Below are 24,898 nucleotides of genomic sequence, written 5' to 3'. Positions count from 1 at the left end.
TTTTCTACTCCACACCCAGGTCCCTTGGGTTTGGGTACTGCTGGGTCAGTCAAATCTCTGGGAAAGATAGTGTATGACAGAAACGTTAACAGAGAAACCCAACTTGTGGGAAAAGACAAAGTATATTACAGATGAGATTCTCAGAATTCTCCAGAGGCTTAAATCAAACAAATTGAGCTTTTGAAAATTCTGCCAATAATGTGACCTTGGTGGTTAATGTTAAAAGAATTGTTAATCAGAATCAGAATTTGAATACTGGATGGATCCCGGAGGGGGAACTTGCTAAAATATCGAAATTAAAAACCACAACAAAGTAAATTCCATGCTGAAATGAATCAATAAAAATTCAAAGTCCTCAGTTGTGCTCTCAGTTCATTATTTTATTTTTTCCAAAATGCCTCAGCCCATCCCCTCTCACCCTCTTAGCCTTTATGCAACAATAGAAACTTGTTTCCGGGGTCTGTGCGTCAGACCTTGTGATGTGAATAACACACCAGCACAAAAGCCAAAGCTGCTTGAGTGGAGGAAGAAAAAAAAGAGGGGATATGGCTGGTGTGACAGTAACAATGTCAAAACGCCAAAATTACGCTGCTGGCAAGAGTGGCATTCAAAATAAATTTGGGCACCCAATGCTCCTCCACTGAAATGGTGTCATGATACCCCTTCAGTTGACTTTCATTTTCCTCCTACACTTGTCAACATAGGGGACTAAAACATTTTGAACTCATGAATAAATACCCAGCTTTCGTTCCAGATGAAGTGAGTGCAACTTAATATTCAAAGTCTGTGCTGTATCTCAGTATGATTTATTTAATCTAGGTCATAACAGAATGTCTTTCATTGCCATCTGTAGAAACAGAAAGATTCTCTTTTCTAACTCTTTGTTTTTCTGGACTCCTTTTCACTCAGCCTTGGGCTGGGCCAAAGATAATTAGATCAGTGCTATCAGTTTCAGTTTCTCTGTCCCCTTTCTCCCCTGAAATTAGCATAATAAAGAATGTTGTTAACGGCTTTACTCCCTCCCTGCCTCAGACTTTTTTTTATTTTTTTATTGAAGCAACTCTGAAATTAGTCACTGCCTTACTTCAACGTCAATTTCATTCAGTCTTATTTCACATAACAAACGTAGATAGAAATAATAACATTGAGTCACACCTTTAATTGGACTATATTTCCCTTTTCAAAATCTACTTGAACTTCCACTAAAACGGGATCAGCGCTGCCAACTACCTGGCATTGTATTAACTAGCAGCAAAGAAATGTCCCTTAAATACATTTTTGTTTACAAGAGAAGTTCTATACCCAGGTTTTTTTAAGGTCAGCATTTCTACCGGCACACCGAGGCTGAGCTTCACTTTATTCCCCTTTAATTTAACAGCTCCGGCAGCTTTTCTGGTTAAATCGACTGTTCATTATTGAGACCCATTTTACGAAGGGGCTGTGAGGTGCAATTTAATGAATCTCTGGCACAAAGCTCCCTTTCACTGCTGGGCGAAGAATAGAGGCTATTTAGACCCTGTAGGGCTTTATGTCAAAGGCAGCCCATAATAGTTGTCAGGCCAGGGCAGATATTCCCACTGGCCTGGGAATGCACTAAAAATCAACTTTTGCCATGAGCAGATTAAGACACAAGCAAGCAGTTGGGAAGATTCTCCTAAATAGGGGCATCTGTTTGAGCACAAAGATTTTCCCACAAAAGAGAAGCATTTCCCCAACACTATGTAGCCTCTGTTTGATAGTTAAATGAACAGTAATTAGATCACAAGTTGATTTCTGGTTGGAAATGCAGGCAGAAAAACAGGGACGATGGCAGGAAGTTGTCTGTTTTGAAAAAGCAAGCAAGAGTTTACTCACATGAGTAAAGAAGTTTATGATATATTCCTTTATGGAACTCGACCTTTACATATTAGTAGTTATTTAACTTTAATTCTAAAACCCCCCTGTATATTTCATTATAATATCTAGAATTATTATACCTTTCAAAAATTCTTTGCCTATCAGGATTCTTAAGTTTTGTAAGATCTTTGTTACAGTGATAACCTCTACATTGATGAAAGCAGTTTTGGTTCAGTCACACACAAACAGTTAAATGAGAGAGAGCTGATGGAGTTAATTGTCTACAACCCAGAGGGGGCTTTCACATAAATCTATCTTAGATGCAGGTGGTCAGGCACAAGCAAAGAGTTAAATCCTGTGGTCTCTTTGCCCCTCCTCTTTGATGTTATGACATCATTGGGCCAGCCCCCTGAAAGATCTTCTTGCCTTGCACGAACCCCATCACTTCTTTTCTGGAATGTTTACAGGAAGTTTATGAGCAGTATCAGGACTAAGTCTTTGTCAGATTAAAAAAAAGGATGCTCTGAAGAATCTTCAGATTCAGGGAACACAGTGAGTGGCACAGTTGTAGCCGCTGGCCTCAACAGTAATGGCTGTTCAGGCTGCAATCATGAACCCCCAGTTCATGAATTTCTGCTTCCCTGGTTCAGTGATGGAATACGATGTGGAGAAAGGTCTGGATGGGAGTCTTCTTGGTGAGGCAGATAATGACGAGGATTACAAAGAGACCACTAGGGACTTGCTGAGCTTCATAGACTCAGCTTCCAGCAATATCAAGCTGGCTTTGGACAAACCTGTAAAATCCAAGAGGAAAGTCAACCACCGGAAGTATCTACAGAAGCAGATCAAGAGGTGCTCTGGAATTATAACACCTGGAAACACAGTAGAGGCCCCATTACAAAGACAAGGCTCTCCCCTGGCTCAGTCCAGTCCTCTGCAGAACAAAATGCCACCCAAGCGTGAGGGGGTACAAGCTAACTTACAGAGTAAGAGCTTGGCAGCCCTCTTCAGTCCTGTGAAGGATATAAGGGGTGAAAAAGCCAAGAAACCACCCCTGAGGCATCGCAATCTGCCTCCCTCTTTCTTTACTGAGCCTGCCAACTGCTCCAAAGTCAATTCCACCTCAGGGATGACGCTCAAGGACTTAGAACGAGGAAATCCCGAGGCTGCAGAGTTCTTTGAGCTCTTGGGGCCTGACTACAGCAACATGGTCAGTGATCAGGACCTCTATCAAAGCCTTCCCCTCCGAGTGCAGCCAGAGATGGGTGGCCTGGACCCTGCTTCCTATGATGCTCATCCTTTAGTGGATGGTATCCTTTACTCTGAGCCCTGGACTAACTCTAAGAAACTCTCGGGGATCCAGCGCCCAGTCCAGCCTTCTGTCTACTGCCCCTCTGAGGCAGCTGGGCCCATAGACGACCACACACTGTGCACTTTGGCCTTCCCTAACTTCTTTACAGACTGCTCCTCAACTCAGGTCACTTATGATTTAAGTGGTAGTTATAACAGAACTAATTATTCATCTCTATGAGAAACTGACTACTGTCTTATTTTGATTGCTCGTACAAAAATATATCTAACTGTGTGTAGCCATTTGTATCAGCTCCTTTTAATAGCAATGAAATTCCTGAGAGAAAGTAAGTTAAAATGTGTTCTGTAACTAAGGAATATATCCAAAGCTTTTCACAGTCAATTCAATCTACTTTTCAAAATCCCGAGTTTTATTCACTACATTTTTCCATAGATTTTTTTCAAATGTGATTTTATTAACATCTTGCAATTTCATGGCATTCTGTGTGAGAAGCTGTCAGATTATGCCATGTGTCACCCTTATAAATGAGTCTGCTCATTAGTGTGCATTGTGTAATTAATTTGGTAATTTCCTTAAGACATTTCACACCATCATTTCTTATTTTACTAAAAGAAAGCACATTAGTCGTGGAAATGGTTTCTGCTTTAGTCCACTAAATGTCACGTATTGCTAAAAAATTCTATTGTAGGACTTTTTGTAATGTTTGAAAAAACATGCTGCAACAATCTCTCAACAAGGCACTTTTTCAAAATTTTGTTTGTAACAGTTCTTTGAAGAGGTGTTCAAAGGAAAACTCATTTTGCTGTGCTGTGACCATGACATTGTGACAATGCATTTGTTTTACATCCTTTTACAGCTTAGTTATTTGAACTTTTATCCATTTGATTGGAAATACCTTTAATGTATCAAAGCATTGTGAGAAGGAAAAATAAAGCTGGCCTTTATTAATGTGGCAACAGTGTTTTGTGTTCATTGTAAATTATGGCTGAGTTGAGTAGAGTTGTAATCACCAGAATTCTGCACAAGAAGATGCAAAGCAAAAATGCTCCAAGGAAGACGCTATCTCTAAAACACATTTTGAGCAGAATTAGCTAATTTACATGAACTCATAAACAGTATAGCAATGTTTAAATAAGTAAACGAATAACAAAGTCCTGAGTCTCCTCTGCAGTGTTTAAAAAAACAAAAGCTTTTTATTGATGCTAGAAATATTTGCTTTTTTTGTTTTATAATTTGCTTTAATAATTTCATTGCAAAAAAAATTTGCATATATAAATAATCTTAACTTTTTCCCATGAGAGCGTAATGCTTCTCTTGGAATAAATAATAACTTCAGTCAACACACAAATACTAATCAATTACCTTAAATCTGATTTATTTCATACAGATGTAATAACAGAGTGTACTGTGTAATGCATTGTAATGTGTAACATATGGTGTCATTATTAAAAGCATTCTAATATGTGTACATATTTAAGTTAAATAAAAATATAGTATACATACTGTAAATAAAAGACTGATTTCACACTTTGTGTTTTGTGATAGACTAAAACAATCAACTCAGGAGTAAAAATAACAAAAATAAAAACGAGCAAATGCAAAATAGGAAAATTTAGTTGAGTATTTTAGAGAATGAATTCAGTGGTGTGTAATGAACAGTTATTACACACTAAAATTATGTTAACTGTGAAGTTAACTGTCCATGTATAGTTAGTGATAGGCAGATGAAGCCCCATGAAGCATTGAAGCTTTTCAATCGGTTCACTGCAGTTCAAAGCGTCATGAGGCTTCATTTGCTCTAGTACATCCACTGCATGCTAAAATATCAGTTGGCATGAGTTTGAAGTGTGTGGCAATTTGCAGAAAGCCTGTGAATAAAAATGTCAGCAAAATAAGGAAGTATGCAAGACATGTACAGTATATTTTAGTGATGGCAGTACACTCTCTGTGTGTGTGTGTGTGTGTGTGTGTGTATGTGTGTGTGTGTGTGTGTGGTAAAAAATAAAAAAATCTATTAATAATTCCTGTGGGGAAATTACTTTTGTTTAACTCCAAATGCTTGCACACATTTACAGTATACACACACACTCTCTCTCTCTCTCTCTCTCTCACACACACACACACACACACACACTGGCAGTATGGAAAATGATCATTTGGACATGATGAAAACGAAAATACAGTAAACATGTAGTGATGGGAGGGTGGTTGGGGTTGGGGTATGGACATCGATTGTGCTTTTGTAATGTTGAGTGATTATGCCAGTGATTATGCCTGGGTCATATCATTGGTTTTTATTTAAAAACAACATTTTTGTCCACTGTGGCAGGTGATTTCTTTTTCTTTCTTTTTTTGACAATATTTCCCCTGCTGACCAAGAACTGGCGTGGGCGAGGAACGTGAATGAATGAATTATGAATGAATGAATGAATAAATACATAAACGTTCTGACTTATAAAAAAAAAGAAACAGATGAACAAATATCCAACTATCCAAACTATCAACGCATCTTCGACGTGGAGCTGTTATACGTCAGAAAATAGCCGGTTTTAACTCCGTCTACATGTAGACACAGGTCACACACACTAACCTCACAGCGGTTTTCGTCGCAGGGAGATGCCCCCGGATAGAAAAAGTTTCGGTTGGGCGTCGTGATTGGTGGGGTGCTTGATTGACAGGTAGTGGGTGGAGTTAAATGTGACAGCCTGTGGTTTTCAAGTGAGCTTATTCACATATATACTGTAGGTGGGGAAATGACACATGAGATTGTTTCTGGGATACCAAGCAATTTCAGAACTGGAAATTGAAGAATACAGTAATCAAATTGTTCAAAAATTTCAGAAATGGAAATAGCTTACTCCCTCTCTCAACTGTAAATGAAGAAACCATGCACAATGGCAGAGACACACTGGCTGTCAGTTCTGTGTCCCACTATTTGGATGGGGGATCTGAACATGTCCACTAGATGGCAGTCATTGAAAACCCAATGTCCACCACTCGCCCATGCAGTACGGCAATCACATGTCTTCACATTCCTGTTCATAAAATTAATTTGTCCTGAATTCAGAAAACTGGAGGCAAATGACTGCCTGTAAACTGTAGTTTACATCTCTCTCTCTTTCCTGACCTTTAAATGGCTTTTCAACTCACAAGAGTTAAGAGGCTTACTCCTGTAAACATAAAAACGTAAATTTTCAATACAACATTGTCTGTTGGGCTTTTTTCTTTCCTTCTACCAGCTGGCTTTGTTATCAGATTATTCAACAGTACCTCATGTCATACACAACACAAACAATATCTGGCAAACTATGCAGACAGACAGCATATGGATTTTCTGTCCGTGAGTTGACACCAGCTGATACACTCAGATTAGGCCACAGTGAAGGAGCCACAACTGTTTCCTGCTTCGATTTATGCCACTCTGGAGAAGCAATGTTTGTTAAAGCGATTAACAAGATCTGTGCTGGCACAGTCCTGAATAACAAGAGCCAGATTTCTAGGTAAACTAGATAATATACTGCAGGTTTTTATCTGCAAAAGTATGGGGAAGGGATGTGTAGGCTCCATACAGATGATATAATGTGTTGTATTTTCACACATACAGTATACAGACTTGAACCTTGGGACCTGGTAAAAAAAATACAGCCATTACTAAAATGAACTCTACTGCAGAAAAGTTATATATTGTAGAGTAATTTGCTTCGTTGTGCTTCCATGGAAATGGAGTATTCATCTACACTTGGCCTCTCACTGACCTTTCACAGCTAGTCTCAATGTCTTGTTAACACAAGATGGAAGCACAGTGGCACTTTATATTCACAAACCGATGACATGACATGAAAGTGTAACTTCTGAGCTCAAGCAAAGGACAAGGGTTCATACAGAGCAAAAAAAGCTACAATGGAAACAAATGACAGCATTCAAAGAGTAAAACTGTAATTAATTTACAAGAAAAATGAATTAACCATGTTTCATTGTTTAAAGAAGACTGTCAGTACACACACAGAAATGAACATAAATATTTGCAGTCAAAATCTTGAGATTGCTCCTTTATCGGTATGAAACTGTTAAATCCTGCTTTTTTTCATTATAAAAGGTGTTTTGTGTTTCTTTTAATTTTTCAAGGACCTTCTTCTGCAAGCCATTTAGTGCCGGTATATAATGTTGGTGCAAAGAGATGACCTCACTATGCATCTTGAATTTCTCGCATTTTGTATGACAGGACATCAACCAATAGTGGCACTTAGTGTCACTGAACATCCATTTTTAGTAATGAATTTAATAATGTAACCATCCATGATCTTTTTCATGCAGGTGGGAGAGATGATCCCCACAAACCTACAGTAGATATATTTCTTTAACTGAACATTTCACATGTCACACCATTCCCTGCATTAAGTGTCTGAAGCAATGATGCGCTGTTTTCCTCCTCAGGACGTTGTGGGTAAGCTTGCTCACATCTCTATGTTTTTGTCGGTGTGATTACAAATGCAAGCTGTGTCGCAAAAAAAAAAAAAGTCTTGCCAGGATTAAAGATCATGGTGCTCTTATTGACAGACACAGGTCTCACTTAACTACATTTGTAAACATTTATCTATAAGCTACTCAAATTCAGATTTAATAGACAATACTCAATGAACATAACACGTAAGTATGATATTTAAATTTCAGGACAGGTTTAACTGCTAAAAGATGATGAATCAACATTTTTCTAAAGGATGCTACGTGCAATAAAATAAACAATAATTAAGAATGAGCAATAAACAACAAACAGTTATAATAAACAGAAAACATAACTTTCAATTTATTTGACAGTGAGCTATATGGATTGAGTACATTATTAAAGATGAAATAGTTAAGATTGTGAAAAGCATCTCTTTTGTTCTATCTTGGTCAAAAATAAAAGCTGGGAGAATGATTTTTGTTTGTCAAAATATCAAAACCTTCTTAGACCTAGATAAAGGTGGCCTTTATCTTACAAACATTGCCCAAGATTTGCTTAACAATACAAACCAAGCACATGATGCTGCTGTGCATTGATTCTTACAAACAGCAGAGGGGGGCCAGGCAAACAGTTGATGATCTCAGCAGCCACACTGCTACATCTGTAGGGAACATGGTCTTTTCTAAATCCTCTAAACACATTTGCATAAACCCCCAATAATCTTCATGAGGATAGAAAGCATGTCCATGTACCATAAGTGAGGTTTCATAATAACTTTAATTAGCCTTTTACTAACACTTCTTTGGATAATACAACCATAGTCTTTCCCGGATTTTCTTTAACTAAAACAGATAGTTGGGGGTTTTTTTGCCAGGAATTATATGATATTTGTAAGCGTGGACAGCCAGTGTCAGCAGCTAGTTTCAAATGTCATTAAAAATTAGATATGTGTCTTTTGATATGATGCTGTACAAACAGCTGTGCACTGTCTGTCACCTCACCTGACTGCTTAGAGATAAAACAAATGGTGACTGGTTGCTCATTTACTCCTCTGTTTGTTTTGTTTCTCTGTTGCATCCCAGTACGGTGTACTAGTTCTTGATGTTAACGGCATGATAATTATTTTTTGAAGCATTTTATCTTTAGTGGCTTTTTGTATTCCATCAACATACTTCCAACATCGCCAAGAGTTGTGGAATGGATTGGATTCACGTTGTTTATATGACATCATCTGAATGAAAACACCCTATTCGTTAGTAGAAAATGCCCATGAAGGACTAATGCTAAATTTTAAAAAAATACATGTGGTTTATAATGATACTGTGATGTATTTTTCTAATGTGGTCAAAAAAAACCCAACCAGTTCTTATACATACTGACAAAACAATATGTACAGAGTAAACGTGATGATTAATTTTGACTCCAGTTGTGCAATTATTTTGTAATAATATGCAATGCAAACAGTATTTTTCCTCTAAGCTTTTGACTCATGTTGTTGTTTTAATTGGCAAGAACAAACAGTATTAGTTGTGGCATTTATACAACAAACTTGCTGACACTTATCCCGCTGCTTGGGTTTTCGTTAATTGTACTGTACATTACAGAAAATAAAACAAATCAAAGGAAACACAGTTTGTTTCCATTATTATTACTTTTTTCTTTAGCTTTATGTAGCAGACAGACTTGTGAAAACAAGTTCTTGGAAAAGGCGTCTGCTGTCTGTGAAAATTCAAGTCTGTACCCCAGTCAGTATAAAAACACCTCTTTCTGTGAATTCTGCTTCTCTGCTTACCAACTTGAGCAACTTTCTCACCTTAAGATAAATGTTATTTGGTGAAAATCATCACAATTTACTGCAAACAGGGACGACAGAGTTGTTCTGTTTTTCTGACCCAATTATCTCTATACGGAATGCATTGATTTGTGACATATATAAAAAACAGTTCATCCTCAGGGCTGTCAGTGTTCAAGGATGTTGGGACAGAAATACGTCATGAAGCCTTTCTGTCTCAGTTGTATTCAGAGGACAAAATCTAATCTAAAGATATAAATGATGTGCCTATCTGAACGAGGGTAAGTTCTATTGTACCACCTTCACATCCCTTGAGAAGCATAATAATCTTTAAAAGTACAGGAAATCCCATTACCTGTCACAGATTTCTTCCCTCATTATTGCCCGATCTTCCCCTTTGGGAGGAATAGGGGGGTGAAGGACACCAGACAAGCAGATATCAGACTATCTTCAGGAAAAATCTAGGGGACATCTATTTTAGTTTTGTCATTCCCATGGCAAGGTTTAGCCTTTCTCAACAGCTGAAAATGAGTTTTGATGAGAAGAAAAACTAGAGTGTTATTGCAATGCACTATTCATTGAAGCTTGAATTCTGCAAGCCTTGAGAAGGTCTTGTAACAACAAACCTCATATTTGTATTTGAAATCAGATTGTTTAGCTAAAAATCTGTTTTTATTTTAAAGTATAGTGGGGACCAGTTGATGCCCTGCATCATCTGTATGTTGAATGTTAACAAAACTGTTATAAATTCACATTTTGGTTTTGTGGAGCAATCTTTATTTACTTTTTCAAAATTAATTTGTACATTTTTGGTCATTTGGTAGTGTGCTATTTATGCATCTCATAAAAGGCATTGAAAGATTATAGTGACATTTTTTACAGAGAGACAATCTGTTTTTCTTATTTTTTTGCAAGATACAGTATTTTCACCCCGCTAGACTCAAAAATATTAATCAGCACCACAGTTATTTTTATCATGTGATATAGCTTAAATGTACGTATGTAAAAAATCATGACACTGATAGTAAATATTTTTTATCAGAGTGACCTTCTTGTTCACGATTACTCATACTAATGCTATCTTAGAAGAAGTGACAGGCAGCAAACTGCAGCCATTCATTTATTTTCTACTCGCCGTGCCTTACATGTAGGTAACAACATAACTTTTTTTTTTTAATCAAGTGTGCTTATTTGTGTGTTACAGTTTGTATGTATGCTATGAGACTTTAAACATAACCGACTCACTGTTGCTAATTAAATGGTGAATAAGCTACTCTGTAGGTTCATATGTTTGTAAATCTAATTATGATGAAATCAGAGCCTCACCAGCCATGAACAGCCACGTCACTGGAACCAGGCTATGATGTAATAGTAGATTTGATCAGTTACACCTATATTTACATTATGAACTAACGGTGACCTCAATTTTGAAACCAGATGAAACTGAACTGAACTAAAAAGCGTCTATGTTGTGCTCAAGTTTTGGCCTTGTTGATCATGTCTAAATACAGAGACACAGGAGGTTTTGCCAGATATATCATTATTATCTTACCTATTATTTAACTTTTAATAGTTTCTAACTTAATGTGCTATTCAAATGGAAACATCTGCCTTTCATACACATTCTGACACATTTATTCAGTTATTTCCATCCTGAGTGAAATCAATGAAAAGCTCTTAATGTCCTCATTCCTTTTTTGAGCTATGCTAATATATGCAAAATAAGGGTCATTAGCATCTTTGTCCCAAGCAATGTCTCATTGCACTGATTGTATTTCTGGGGCCAAAAAATTAATATTGACCAGCCATAGTTGTCTCTTATCTGGTAGATTATTCCATTAGCCTTGTTCCACAGATAATTCCAGGCTCTCCAAACAACCACAGGCTACACTCCTGTATTATCGATAATTATTACAAGTTTCTAACATACAATCAAATGTTGAAGGTATTCTTTGTATTCGCTTGCTGTACTTAACTGCAGAGGATTTCTTTTTGTTCTGAGGTATGTGAAAAGAAATTAATAAATTTACATGCAGAGCTTTTACACATTGTGAGCACTTTATTTAAAAATATCTCAAGTCATAACACCTGTAATTGGGCAAGAGGCGGAAGACGAGACGATTATGGTCATCTTGTTCAAGAAGATGAATGAATGAATGACAGAAAATTATAATGGACTGTTTTAAGGTACTGAGAAAGCAACAACTATGTATTTCTCAACAATAGTAATTTTTCATGACAGTCCCATGACTGCTAAACAATTTTTTCAGCCCTCCTTTCACCAGTGGGGGCCACTTTGTGTTGACTTATCATAACTATAGATTTTCAGTCAGAACTTGTCAGAAATCATTTTAAAGAGATTGAGGTTGAAAGCAAACACACCAAATATTTGAATGGAAAAAATGTCTATTACAGTAATTCAATAGGTTGAGGGGCTTGTCCACTAACCAGAAAATTGGTGGACAGTCCCTGCTCCTGCTCTATATCAAAACTGCCTAGGGAGAGATGCTGATCCTCAAAGTGCTAAGTGTCTTAGGAATATCATGGGATCATTTGTGTAGGAAGCGCGTACTTAGTAGTACTTGGCTTGTACAGCACTTTGTCAGTTGACTAACAAGGTATATAAAATGATATAACAATATATCTTTTTACCATTTGATCAAACCTGTTTTCTCCTTTAAAAAAAAAGTCAACTATCTGTTTTTGTTACATTTACAGTTATGTAAACCAAAGAGAACAACAGCAGCGGCCAATGATCTGAATATATTCCTCACATGAAAGATATTCAGTGTTTACTAAGAACAATTAAGCTAAGAATGTCAATGCAGAACGCAAAGTCCTGTGTATTATTAGTTGCTTGACAGAAGGTTGTTGTGAGGGGATGATAAGAAAATGAATGGGATTTTATCCAGGAATATCATTATTTAAAGTGTCAGCGCTGTTTAAATCGAATATATTTGTTAACCAAACAAAATATGATCATTTCACACTATACATTTTTTTAATGTTGTAAATGCATATACCAAAAATTTGTGAATAAATAATTAAGTATCCTAAATGTTCAACACAGCCAAATATGAACAATGGATCTGAAAAATGTGGCTATGAACAGTATGTTTTATTTACATGAACAACAACAGGATTATTGACTAATGCCATGATCAAATGCACGATCCAATAAATGTCACACCAACACTGTCTGGTCCTCTGAACATGAGGGTGCATTAATTTGTCAGATTGACATTAACATAGACATCCGAATTTCCATACAAATTATACTAAATCAAAGCTGGTTCAATTGGACTTTAACTACAGATGGAATACGTACACATCCAAAGCATCTCAACTCAAAAGCTTTTGTTTATAAAAATGTTCAATGACACAAAAGCTGTTCTCTGTATAAAGATGTCAAATTGACAGTTTACACATAATCCTTATGTACAAAAACAAGCTCTGTTTCCAGTCTTTTCCCATTAAATATTAACTAGACATCATTTTAAGTTCATGTGTAAGTGCTGCTCAAGCCTCATCAGTTAGAACAAATATCATTAGTATGAGTGCAGTCTTAGGTGACCTTTTCAGATCTTATGATAGTGAACATGGAGAGAAGGTCAGAAAGTATAATTTTTCTACCTAAGTAGGTACATAATTTGAACTTATTGAGTGATTTAAATATTACAAGAAAGACAAAGGAATGATGATAATGATGATGAAAAGCTCACTATCATAGATTATACAGAACTGTAGAATTTAAACAAGGACTGCAACCAGTAACATGTCGATTACAGTCTTACATGTCAACGCAGACTTTTCCTAATGGTGCTTTGGTTGATCTCATTGAGAGCATGAGACAATTCTATCAATAGGTTGTAGAAATAGTTTTCATTCAGGACTCATGACTCTTCATTACTGTTTTAATTGTAAAAATTAAACTAAAGTAAAAATGTGGTTTGTTTTATTGTTATTTCTTAATGCAACTTCAAAACATTTCCTTTTAATTCTGGTCAGGTAATGTTGGATTCAAGAACCCCATTTTTAACTTTATGGACAAATGTGTCTTACTGCAAATTTAAAACTAGGTGATGAATAAGTTGTTGGTTAAGTCTTGGGGAATTATGTACATTTAGAAAAAAGAGACTTGAGCTGGTGAAATAAATTTTAGCATGCCTATGGGTGACAACCCCCCCCCCCCCCATCCCCCCATAAAATAGAGTGTACTTTTAAAATGATACAGGAATGTAAAAGATGACTATCCGGTGTGTACTGTATAAACATTCATCTATTTAATAAGCTTTTTTTCAATATTTTGGCCCAGACCAGACTATTGTGATATAATGAAGCTTATCAAATACAGTACACTAATGTTCCAATTCACAATCTCATCAACATTTTGATCCTGATTAAGAAAAAGTAGCATTTTGGTGTTAGTTTTTGATATATAAATGCTGAAAATCAATCAGTGAAGTTGATTACTATTCTCCCTGAGAATAGATTGTCATTTCTCACGTCATAAAGAACCCATTTCAACATGAGATACCATGTAAAATTCATATTTGTGCAACAAACAATATGTTAATGCAAAAGTCCTGGACCTTCTTAAATTACCATTATACACATGCTTAAATGATATGTATCTGAATTAAAGTGCTAGTATTTATTGGCTGTCAATGACCAAGCTCATTAAATGTACATTTGCAGTGAAACTGAGACAACTTTAAGTAATGGCTGTTTTCACTTTGAGCTTCATCCCAAGTGATTTGCAAAAGGTGTAAAATTTTCTATTGTTTCGTCTCTTGTTAGGATTAGTATAATTCCTGTTTCACATTAAAAAAAAAACCATGTTAACTTTGTTCTTTAACTAAAGTTCTAACACCAAGGGCGGTGTACGATTGCAGGTGAGTCACCCAGACACCCATTGTGCATGAACACAAAGTGTTTGTCAATACCACTATAGTCCGACCAAACCCAGATACCAGACACAATTCCCAATCATGTCAAAGTGGGGATAGTCTCTGCATCTGATTTCCTTTTGCTTCTGCAAAGAGAAACTGACTGCTTGATGGATTTGGATATCTCAGATAAACTTGGCAAAAAATACACCAAATCACCCAATGCAGATGTGGCTGTGGTAAGAAATGCTGGGAACCAACTACTTGAGCTTCACTGATTCGGAACATCCAGGACCAAATCTTACCTCAGAGTAGAGGATTCTAACCAGAGTTCATTTTACCTCAAGAAAGTAGTACATGTCTGGGATGTGCTTCGACAAAATTTTGTGCATCCCAACATGACGTTTATTCATCCCAAAAGTAATAAGAGAATATACGGTAGAAACAAGGATGCAAGGATTGAGTTATGCCAATAGTATAATATAAAAACTATACAAACTGTAATTTTAATGTTTTTAACACCATAAATGTTTAAAACAAAAAGAGTTAAATTATATATTAGTTTTATCAAAATGTTATAGCCTGGTAGTCATTTAAAAAAACTGTTTTAGAAATAAAGAAAGATGTAATACCGTTTTTTTTTTTCCACTTTTGCTTTTCACTTAATAGTTTTCTTTGCCTTTAATTCATAGACTGTATTGTTCTGTGGAACCAGAACCAACCTGACAGCCTTCTCCACACAAATTTCAATAATATCTGACAGTAATATCTGTTTCTTTTTCTTCATTAACTTTTTATTTTTGTGTTTTATGCAAGAAAGCACTCGTCACTTGCTTTTTCTCCAACTTTTGCATCTTTTTCTTAGGCATGGTGATAACCAATCAGTCAACCAACCTTTATTTGTCAAGTGCTTAATCACATCGGCAGACGTTGCAAAGCGCTTTAACAGACAGACATACCCAACAGGACGCTTATGCTTGCTCTGGATGGTCTAACTAATGCCTTGCTCTCTCACTGCAGCGTGTAAAACGAACAGACTTCGTGTTGCTGCTTGCCAAAGGATTTTAACAAGGCAAAATCACGCAGGTTAGTCTTGTGATGAGCAACTGGTGCGAGTAACTCGCGTGAGATCCAAACATAATGGCGATTTCTGGGTTCGAAATTTAAGTGGAGAAATGGAAATATTGTGAATATTTTGTTGGATGGAACGCATTTAAAGCTTGCGTCTCAGGGACGATAGTGCGTCCCTGTCAAAAAATGTGCATCAAAGATTCAAGGACGCACGGAAACGAGAACGTTGCTCTAACTCTCCAGGTTGTTGAAATTGTGCAATAACAATATCACAATCTTCCAAAGGCCTGCACTGCCCCATGTGCTCTACATTAGTGGCACCACGTCTCTGGGAGTCAATCAAGTTTTGCAACACAAAACTTAGCCTGCAGAAACAGCAGGATTTACTGAGCAAATGGTTTTGTTTTGTTTGTTGGTTGCTGGCTGGACACCAAACACTTCAGGGCAGAGCAGTCTGTAAAGGCAGACCTGTATGGACGACAAGATCCAACTGTACCTCTGCATTAATGGTGGGATGCAAGCGGGATGATGTTTGCATGGAGTTCACATAACAATGAGTCTTCACATAAGTCTCACATAAGTCTTCTGAAGGAAAAAGGGGAAGGAGTCCAAAAGGCAGGGCGGATGCAGAGGACTTGAGGCCACTGGGGGGTCTACTGCAAGGGTATGGACATTGCTAGAGATGAACAGGAACTTTTACTCTTAGTTAACTTCCTGGAGGCAAAAACGGCTTCATAGTCATTGTCTAAAGTCAAAGCCAGATATCTCCCACATTTGCTTCTGAGGGCTTTACAATCTTACAGATTAACACCCTCTACCCTTAAAAACCATGAACTGGATGAAGAAGAACTCATTGATAATGATACTTTCCTGCAGACCTTGCCTTCTAAACCCTAATAGTCAAAAACAGGAGATACTTTCTCTATCTGCAGTAACTAGAAATCCTCTTCCCTCTTAGGAGAGTCAAGACGCCGAGTTTCAAGAACCTATCCATCCACCAAACTGTTCACACCCAGGAAAGGGTGTCGGTACAGCTCCAACAAACCTCATTACCACAAACACCTGAGACTGTCCAAGGTTAGCCAGAGGGGAGGATTTACATTATCTTTTCATTTTGGAACAATTCAACCTGTTCCTTCCTCCTCTTTAAAATCTAAATCAGGGGTGCCATTGTCTTACCTTGCTCATTCTTCTTCAGTGGCTGGAGGGTTGAAGGTGTGGTCTGACTAAAGTTCAGAGGTTGGCCACCCTTGGGCTCACATTGTTGAAGTGAAAAGCCTGACTTTGAAGAAAAACAACTCACCAGTATAGTTAGATCATTTCATACAGAAGGCTGAATCTCCTATGCACATACAATGGTGGTGCCCATGGTACGCGACAGCCATCTGATTAATACATGTTACACTCCATAGCTCCTCAAACTTGCCTCAAGGTGAAAGGGAGAGAAGTTGAGAGCAAGTCAGGCAGGCAGAATTTCTGAAACAAAGCCAAGTGATTGCTGAACGTGGATGTTCACTTTCACACTTCATGGTTGTTATTGGACTGAAAATTGTAAGTTACGTTGTAATTGCAGGCTTCTCGGGCCTAACTATACTGATACAAAAAAAGCACTTCTCAATACACAGAGGTAGCAGAGGCTATGCAGACAAACAAGAAACATTTAAGGTGCTCACGTGTCAGCTGAACTTGTTCTTGGATATGCTGCACCCATAGAACAACACTAGATTTCACAACAGAATAATGCTTTATTGCCTCTTGTCTGTTTAATTTTGTTGACAACAGAAGCAAATCTTGGTGTATTATGTTGGTGTACTTAGCAAGACACAGGAACCATGCTCTGTTTCGCCTACATGGTCGAGCTTCTGATTCTGGCACTCATCAAGCACAGCAGTTTCCCTTCGAGATGCCAGTTTTCAATGCCAGGCTACATGTAGAAACACTAAAACCGCTGAGCAAAATTTCTCCATACTTTCTTTGCGCAACTTTGCCGCCTCAGTGTACTTTGCTATTTCCTTCAGGGTACAAGTTCTGTCATGAGGCTGTGCTGAATGCCTGGTTAAAAATCCATGAAATTGACATGAACAATGGCACCATAAGACAAGTGAGAGACAAAATAATGTCTGCTGATATAATACACTGCCACTTATTTTATTATTTGCTGTTTTGTTTCTTGAACTTGAGGTTAGTCTTTAAACTTTAGTGTTGTATTTCTAAAACTACCTATAATGTCTACCTCTTAAAAACATTTACCACATAATTACATTTGGAATTCTTTGCCACTTGTCCAGCACTGAAAATGTGATAATGCAATATTTGCACGTTAATAATTTTAATTTTGTGTAGGTGTTGTCATGACATTTCATCTTTCCGGTAAAGGGAATTATAATCACTGATTACAGAATAGCACTTGAGCCTTTGCTTTAGCACACCATGCTTACCTACCATTTAATTTTGTAATTAACATACATGAATCTTAAGCTCATCTTAATTGAATTGCGCTGATTTTAATTAAGGGCTACTTTAAAACTGTAATGGGACATGTCACTATCGCTCTTTGTCTGATAAGTGTAGGGGGCAGGGCAAATGAACATGCCTATTCTTCAGTGAAAATTAAGAGATTGTGCATTATTAATGGCTGAAGTAGCATCCCGTTCATCAGACATACCATGTCCCCAGAAAGTATCTCACTTCAGGTGATGTATGACATGCAATGAACTAAAGAAAGAAGATAAAACAAATAAACATGATTTGTCCTTTCAGGATTGCGCTTGGTTTTGTCTCGTATCCTCACTTCCTCACCTCTAGTATCATGATTGATAAGTTCACAGTTACAGTTGATGGAGGAGAATTCAAGTCCTTATTTCTAGAAATGGTAATAAGAAGAAAGGTGCTTTTGTCACACAGTTCTAAATCAAAGTAACGGATCATTAGTGTTCCTACACAAACCTCTGCTCTAGGAGGTGAAGACAATATCAAAGGTGCGCAGGTTCACTTCAGTTCGAAGGTTTTTTTCCGAATACATATGACATTACAAATTAATGAGCCACATGTCTCTGAATGTAATCATAGAAACAGCCATGCTGTGCAGTTTTTATCAAATGTACTCTGCTGCTTTGCCATGGAGACATTGGCAGTGTGCAATTGTGAAACTGTGTAATATCATCTCAATGTCATTTCAGATATTATCATGAAATAGCTCTGAAGTTACTGATGAGACTCAAAGCATGAACTAATAATAGCATAAAAAATAATGTCTCACCAACTCAGAGAATGAAAACAAATGATCAAGGGAACAAAATCTACATGCTGGTTTAAATGGAATTAAAAAAAAGAAGAAAATCTACAAAGACACATACATTGTTAGATATCAGCTTTGTGTAAATGAGCATGCTATTTTGTGTTGATCTGTTAATGAAGTGGGTTGTGCTATTTTTACTTAACTCACTTTTCTTCAACATTTCTTGTTGAGTAGTGCTGTGGATAGTGATTTTATTTGGTTGATGCATGACTTCAAAAACCTCCAGAGCAAATTTGTTACTATCACTCAAAAGTGTTTGGATGGGTTAATAGCATATAAAAATAGCAATCCTGTGTATTTCACAGCTACATCACCACACTAAACATACAATCTTGTTGCTAGCTTCTAAGATAACCTGCTGATGGTATGGTTGGAGGTGAAACTGCTACATTCATCCTGAATTTCATCCTGCATCACAGGTCCATAATTACAAAAGAGACAAACCCATGGTCATTTATTATGAGGGAGTGGTAACAATTCTTTGTTTGGACATAGCTTGTATTAAATTTAAAAACTATGTAAAAGAAAAATCAGTTACATCCAATGACAGGTGATATTGACGACAACATGAAATTAAAAGTACCCCTCAAAAATTAGGGCGAAGGTCCACTTGTTGTTAACTGTGTTAAAAGTGAAGAACTGGGTTCTTCATTTTTAGAGGTCATTCATCCTCTGGTAAGAGATGCCCTTGTATTATAAACAGCATAGAGAGAGAGAATAGGAGGACTCATGGTCTGTTGGTCCTCCCATGCCCTGCTGCTTTCTATAGGGAATGAGGGATGCTTTGGCATGATGATCATCTCTTTGCCATGGTTACTGCCTGAAAAACAGATTTGTTTATTTCTTCAGTACCAACAACGAGCTTTACCTACTAACTAAAAAAAACATTTATATAGGGAAATCAAGCTTTAGGCAACAATTGGACAATTTTGTGTGTGATAATGCTGGAATGCTTGAGGAAAAATACATGTATTTTTTTTGCAGTGGATTAGCCTTGTGCTGTTGTAATTTCCTAAATAAAGTATTTTTTCTATATCTATCAAATAAGATCTTAGAGCTCTTTTAACATTACTGGCTGACTTCGTTTTGAAAGCCTTTTATGTTTTAATGTGCCTCCTTTTTTGGGGGGCAAATCCAGGATATCTGAAATACTGTTCTAATGGAAAGCTTCAATGTGCACAACAGCAAAGCACCAAATAGTAGCATATCTTTTTTTTTATCATGTTCATTGGTCATAGTCAAAAATACACCACACAAATTTCAGTTTGTTTGTTATTGTGATGCCACACAAATCACTGCGTTGTGAGTGTGTAGAACTCAGCTCTTAGTTATGTTAAAATATTTAAAACTTAGGTTTGCTCTTTTAAATTCTACAAAAAAACCCATAATATGTGTCTGATTCAACATACTGCATTCATATGGTTGTGAGTCCAAAAAAATAGCAAGAAACAAGATTTGGCAGCACAACGCAACAGTAATAACAATGTTTGCTCAGTCTGGGTGTGAAAGTGTGCACATGTGTCTCCATTTGTCGTAACTTGTTTGTCGCATTTCTTTTGCTTATTGATTTTTCCAAGATATCCCTTCAGTTTTACGTCCTTTTCCCTTTGCTATTCCCCTGCCACCGATTTAACTGATGTCCCGCCTGACTTCTCCCTGGCTGCTCTTCAGACCCTCCCTGGCAGCTGGTCTTCTGTCCTCTGTTTAGTGGCATAATGATGTCAGATGTGTAACATTAGTAGATAATGCTTGTCCAGTATGTGAAGGTATGTTTACTTCACACTTTATGAACCTATATTGTGCCATTGACACAAGAAAATAATTCACTGTTATGCGTATATATGAGTTCTGATTAATGGATCGCAAGATTATGTCTGTTTAACAGCAACTCAACTCAGCTCTGTAATAAACATACTGAGCAGGCCGTTGCTTACCTAACAGATTTATAGTCTATATCTTAGATATATTGCTGTAAATCAATAATCCACTCACAAGCTGTCCTAATACCCCCAAAACAATGTGATGTTAGTAATTACAACTTAATTATCTGAATTATTAATGTAGAAAATGTGTGTGTCTCATTTGAGTTTTAAACACCCCTCTCAACGCTTGGCATTTCTGTCACGATCACAGACTTTGTAATTAAATGGGCTTTGTCTGCTCATGGATCATTGCTTTCAACTGATTAAGGAATGATAAGAATGACTTTATAAATCAATGACAACCAACCCAACTAATTAGCTATCCTAACTATTATATCCACCAACAACTGCTGGAGGAGGTTTCTCTTACATAATCAACTTCCTTATTAAATTGTGTCACTGCAGCTTGCAATGGATCTAATCTGCCAGTAAAGCAGAGTGCGACATGGACACACACACACCATCACACACACACACACACACACACACACACACACACACACACACACACACACACACACACACACACACACACACACACACACACACACACACACACACACACACACACACACACACACACACACACACACACACACACACATATTATATATATATATATGTGTGTGTGTGTGTATTTATATACAGTGTATATATATATGTATATGTAGATATGTATATATATATATTATATATATAATACTGTATATATTTTTATATATACTGTATATAAAAATATATATAAAGTATATGTATATATATATACACATATACATATACACACACACACACACACACACACACACACACACACACACACACACACACACACACACACACACACACACACACACACACACACACACACATATATATATATACTGTATATATATATTTTTTGAATAAGCCCACTTGAAAGTCTCACGCTGTCATCAACTCCACCTAAACCTACAGAGGTTTGGTTCATTTTCAATTACTGAGTCTGGTGAAACACTTGACCGGTTCAATTCTAATATAACTTTTTATCAATTAAGAAACCTTGACAGCAAAATTACATCACAGTACAAACTATAACAATGAAGGATTTTCCATTCTTTGATGTTTAATTTCTGGAATTCCACATTTGCATTATGTGAATACAAAGCAACCCCCTCTCCTGTATTTGAGTAATACTCTGGTCAGAAAACCAGAGAGATAATCCACCATCTGCAAAAAATCTGTTGCAGTTGTCTGCTTTGAGTAAAGAATTAGCCTTCAAAAGCTTCACCTTCAGAGCGGGGCTATTATGTTTCTCTCTATATGGGGTTGATGCTAATCAGTGTGGATTGTATTTTATGCCTTAAGGCAGGAAATGTGCTGATGAGAGCACCACAATAAATGAACCTTATCACCTAATGGCATCTTGGCCCACCCTGTGACTTACTGAAAAAGCCCTTGCTAAATGTCACAGGCAGGCAGAATGTGCACGTGCGATAATTGGAGGGAAATGAGCAAACCACAGATGGATTGGTCAGTCATCATTATTGCTGATAGCAAACTCAGGAGTGTTTTGGAAAGACTGAAAAGATAATACCACTTTTGTTCTTGGAGAAACAATTGATAGATTTTATACAGCCCTCAAATGCAACAATTATAACAGCTTGGATAAAATGTAAAGTGATGTGGACCTGACCTCAAAGGAGGAGAAATCTTAAAAGTCTAATCTTGTAAAGATACATCTGAGATACATACAGTATATGCTGTACTTATGACTATATAAACTAAACCTTAGATTGCAGAACAGAGGGGTGATTGCATTAACAAGTGAAATCTCACAACAGAAGCTTTACAATGCGAGATAATTATCAACAAAATACCTCTCTAATTGCTTACATTAATACGACTAATTTTGCTATACTGATATTTTTTCTTTTCAAAACACTGTGCAGAAGTCAACAAATAATTTAATTACTTTCAACTATGTTTTTGTTCTTCATCCAGTTAATAAATGCAGCATAAAGAACACAGAATAGAACATTTAAGTGAGATAAAGCTGGAGATGACAGCATGTACTGTAAATGCTGTTTACAAAGGAATTGACATCTATGATTTAATGTCTAATTTTTGAGTGTTTATGTTGTCATGTTGCATATTTCTGTGGCAAAATTGTGGAAATGTATAATTCAAACTATGTTATGGCCTTGTGCTGCAGTGCTAAACAATGGCCCATACGAGCATTACTTTGCAAGAGCACAGCACCAACCACTCTAAATATAATACGTTAGAATATTCTAACTGTCTGTCCAAAATTGCTTTGACATAACTGCCTGATCACTAATTATTTTACCCTGTAGGGTTCCTCTCCACATGTTTATCAAGAAATTGCTGGAACTACAGTATATGCAGGTCATAACAGTTTGTAGTATTGAGATGCAATCTAATAATTGATTGTGTATCCGTGAGTCTTCTTAGAATGGAAACACCCTGTAGAGCAGAGCTAAGAAAGCAATCACTCATTCTAAAATGCAAAGGTGAAATGTAAGTAAGCTCTGTGAGTGCACACGGCCATCCAAGCACCAGATGCTACAAGCTGGTGCCAACATGGCATGAGTGACTCATTAAATCAAGAGGAGCAGAATCCATTTAACTCTCTCTGACGGCTCTGCTTCTCATTCAAACTAAAAGTACTTTTGCCCAAGACTTCTGACCAAGTTCCCAATTCACTATCGGAATAAATGAATAAATAAAGAATCATTAAAAACAACAACAATGAGAATAGGACTGTAGGGGGCAGATGTGGCATTAGAGAAAGGATAACAGCTTTCTGTAAGCAGCAGATTATGAAAACATTAAGCAACAATTAAGGTGATGAGAGTTATTGAAGCAGCAAGGTAGCAGACAAGCTGTGTGCATCTGGTTGCTGCATCTGGCCACAGTGGCAGAGCATCCAAAGGGGCAGGCAGGAAGGTATTCATTAGTTATAGCTGTTCCTTCCCAGTGGAAGGAGAAATGGCATACCGGTAATTGTCATACACTCAAAATTATCTCATAGGCTGATGCTGGTACATAATCTGCAATGGATAACTCATGGTTTGTAAGAATATGATATCATTTTCTGTCTAGTAAATTGAAGGAATATGTTTCAGTTGGCATCTTGATTTATTCCGTCTGTTTTAAGAGAGGAGCACACAATAGATATTATCAATTGCTGCGAAGGTTCATTTTTCATTTTAGCAGAAACAGCCACAGAGAGCAGCAACATATGGCTTGGCATTAAACCAAGGCAGAAATATTATCTAAACTCATACAATCTAACTTCTTAGGAGTATAATATTTATTACTTTGGTGATTCATATTGTATTTACTCATACACAATAAAGTTTATGCTCAATAATGTTATCAATGACTTTAGAAATTGACTTGTTATTCACATTGGCACTCAAGTGTATAAATTCAAACGCAGAGGTAGCGTGTGCTAGTTAAAAAAAAGTCTTCCTTGTTTCATAATTGAAAATTTCTTTGTTTTGATATTTGTCCTGGGTCTAATCACAAACAATTTATTGCACAGAGCCAGCCCATGTGCCCTCAGCATCTTCAGGAAAAAAAGCAAAACAATACAATACCATTAAATTAATCAAAGTAAGCAAACGTATTTTGTGGTTAAAGCAATGCCTTCCACTGAATCTGTTTTCCCTTCCCTCAACATCTGAAATGTCTTTACCTACATTTTGCCCCAATTCACAATTATAGGTCCAGAAAGTTTCTTTATTTCTATGCCTGACTGCAATACTCATAAAATACATTCACACCATCCTCTCAGATTCCAAGAAATCCATGGTGTATGTGATGATTGCAAGTAGCTGAGACTGTGTTTCATTCACTTTGTGTTGCATTCCTGTTTCCATGTTTGTCACTGCCAATTTATAGTACAATATTGAATTCTGTCCTCACTGTGCCTAGCAGCAGGTTTAATCAGGGAGTGGGATTAAGTCTGAGCCGTCAAGCACAGACGAGATGTACAGTAACGTGACTCCGTACTAGGGACTTAAGATGGATGGGTTGGACTACAGTCTGAATGGAACGCCTCCATTGGGCCATTTGGCCTGGTGGAGCCCATCAATCAGGGTGACACTAGAGGTCTAGGCTCAGGCTGTGTAATGATGCGAGCAGCATGTGGTCAAGCCATCCCTGGCTGCTCAGGTGTAAGGGTCTGCCCTGTCCACCAGAACTCTCATCTCCATCACTGCTATCATCTATCACGCTGGCCAGATTCATGGCATGCAACATATTTTAGGTGCAGCTTGATAAAGTAACTACAGATCAGACTGTTGGTAGAAGTCGAAGTTAAACATGAT

At 37.1% G+C, this 24,898-nt stretch overlaps 1 protein-coding gene across 1 annotated transcript; it reads left to right on the top strand.

The window, feature by feature from the left end:
- Window positions 1–2,309: 2,309 nt before the first annotated feature.
- Window positions 2,310–4,115, top strand: LOC137597134 (protein FAM181B). Its single transcript, XM_068318101.1, has one exon. It carries the CDS (start codon window positions 2,426–2,428, stop codon window positions 3,365–3,367), a length of 942 nt encoding a protein of 313 aa, XP_068174202.1. The 5' UTR covers window positions 2,310–2,425; the 3' UTR covers window positions 3,368–4,115.
- Window positions 4,116–24,898: the final 20,783 nt, after the last annotated feature.

The sequence above is a fragment of the Antennarius striatus genome, chromosome 6 (genome assembly GCF_040054535.1).
Source record: "Antennarius striatus isolate MH-2024 chromosome 6, ASM4005453v1, whole genome shotgun sequence".
Classification (NCBI taxonomy): domain Eukaryota; kingdom Metazoa; phylum Chordata; class Actinopteri; order Lophiiformes; family Antennariidae; genus Antennarius; species Antennarius striatus.
The sequence above is the reverse complement of the archived record's forward strand: the minus strand, read 5'-3'. Positions and strand labels throughout refer to the sequence as shown.

Excerpts from the sequence above, each read along its gene's own strand:
- LOC137597134 (XM_068318101.1), top strand. The coding sequence starts at position 2,426 with ATGGCTGTTCAGGCTGCAATCATGAACCCCCAGTTCATGAATTTCTGC.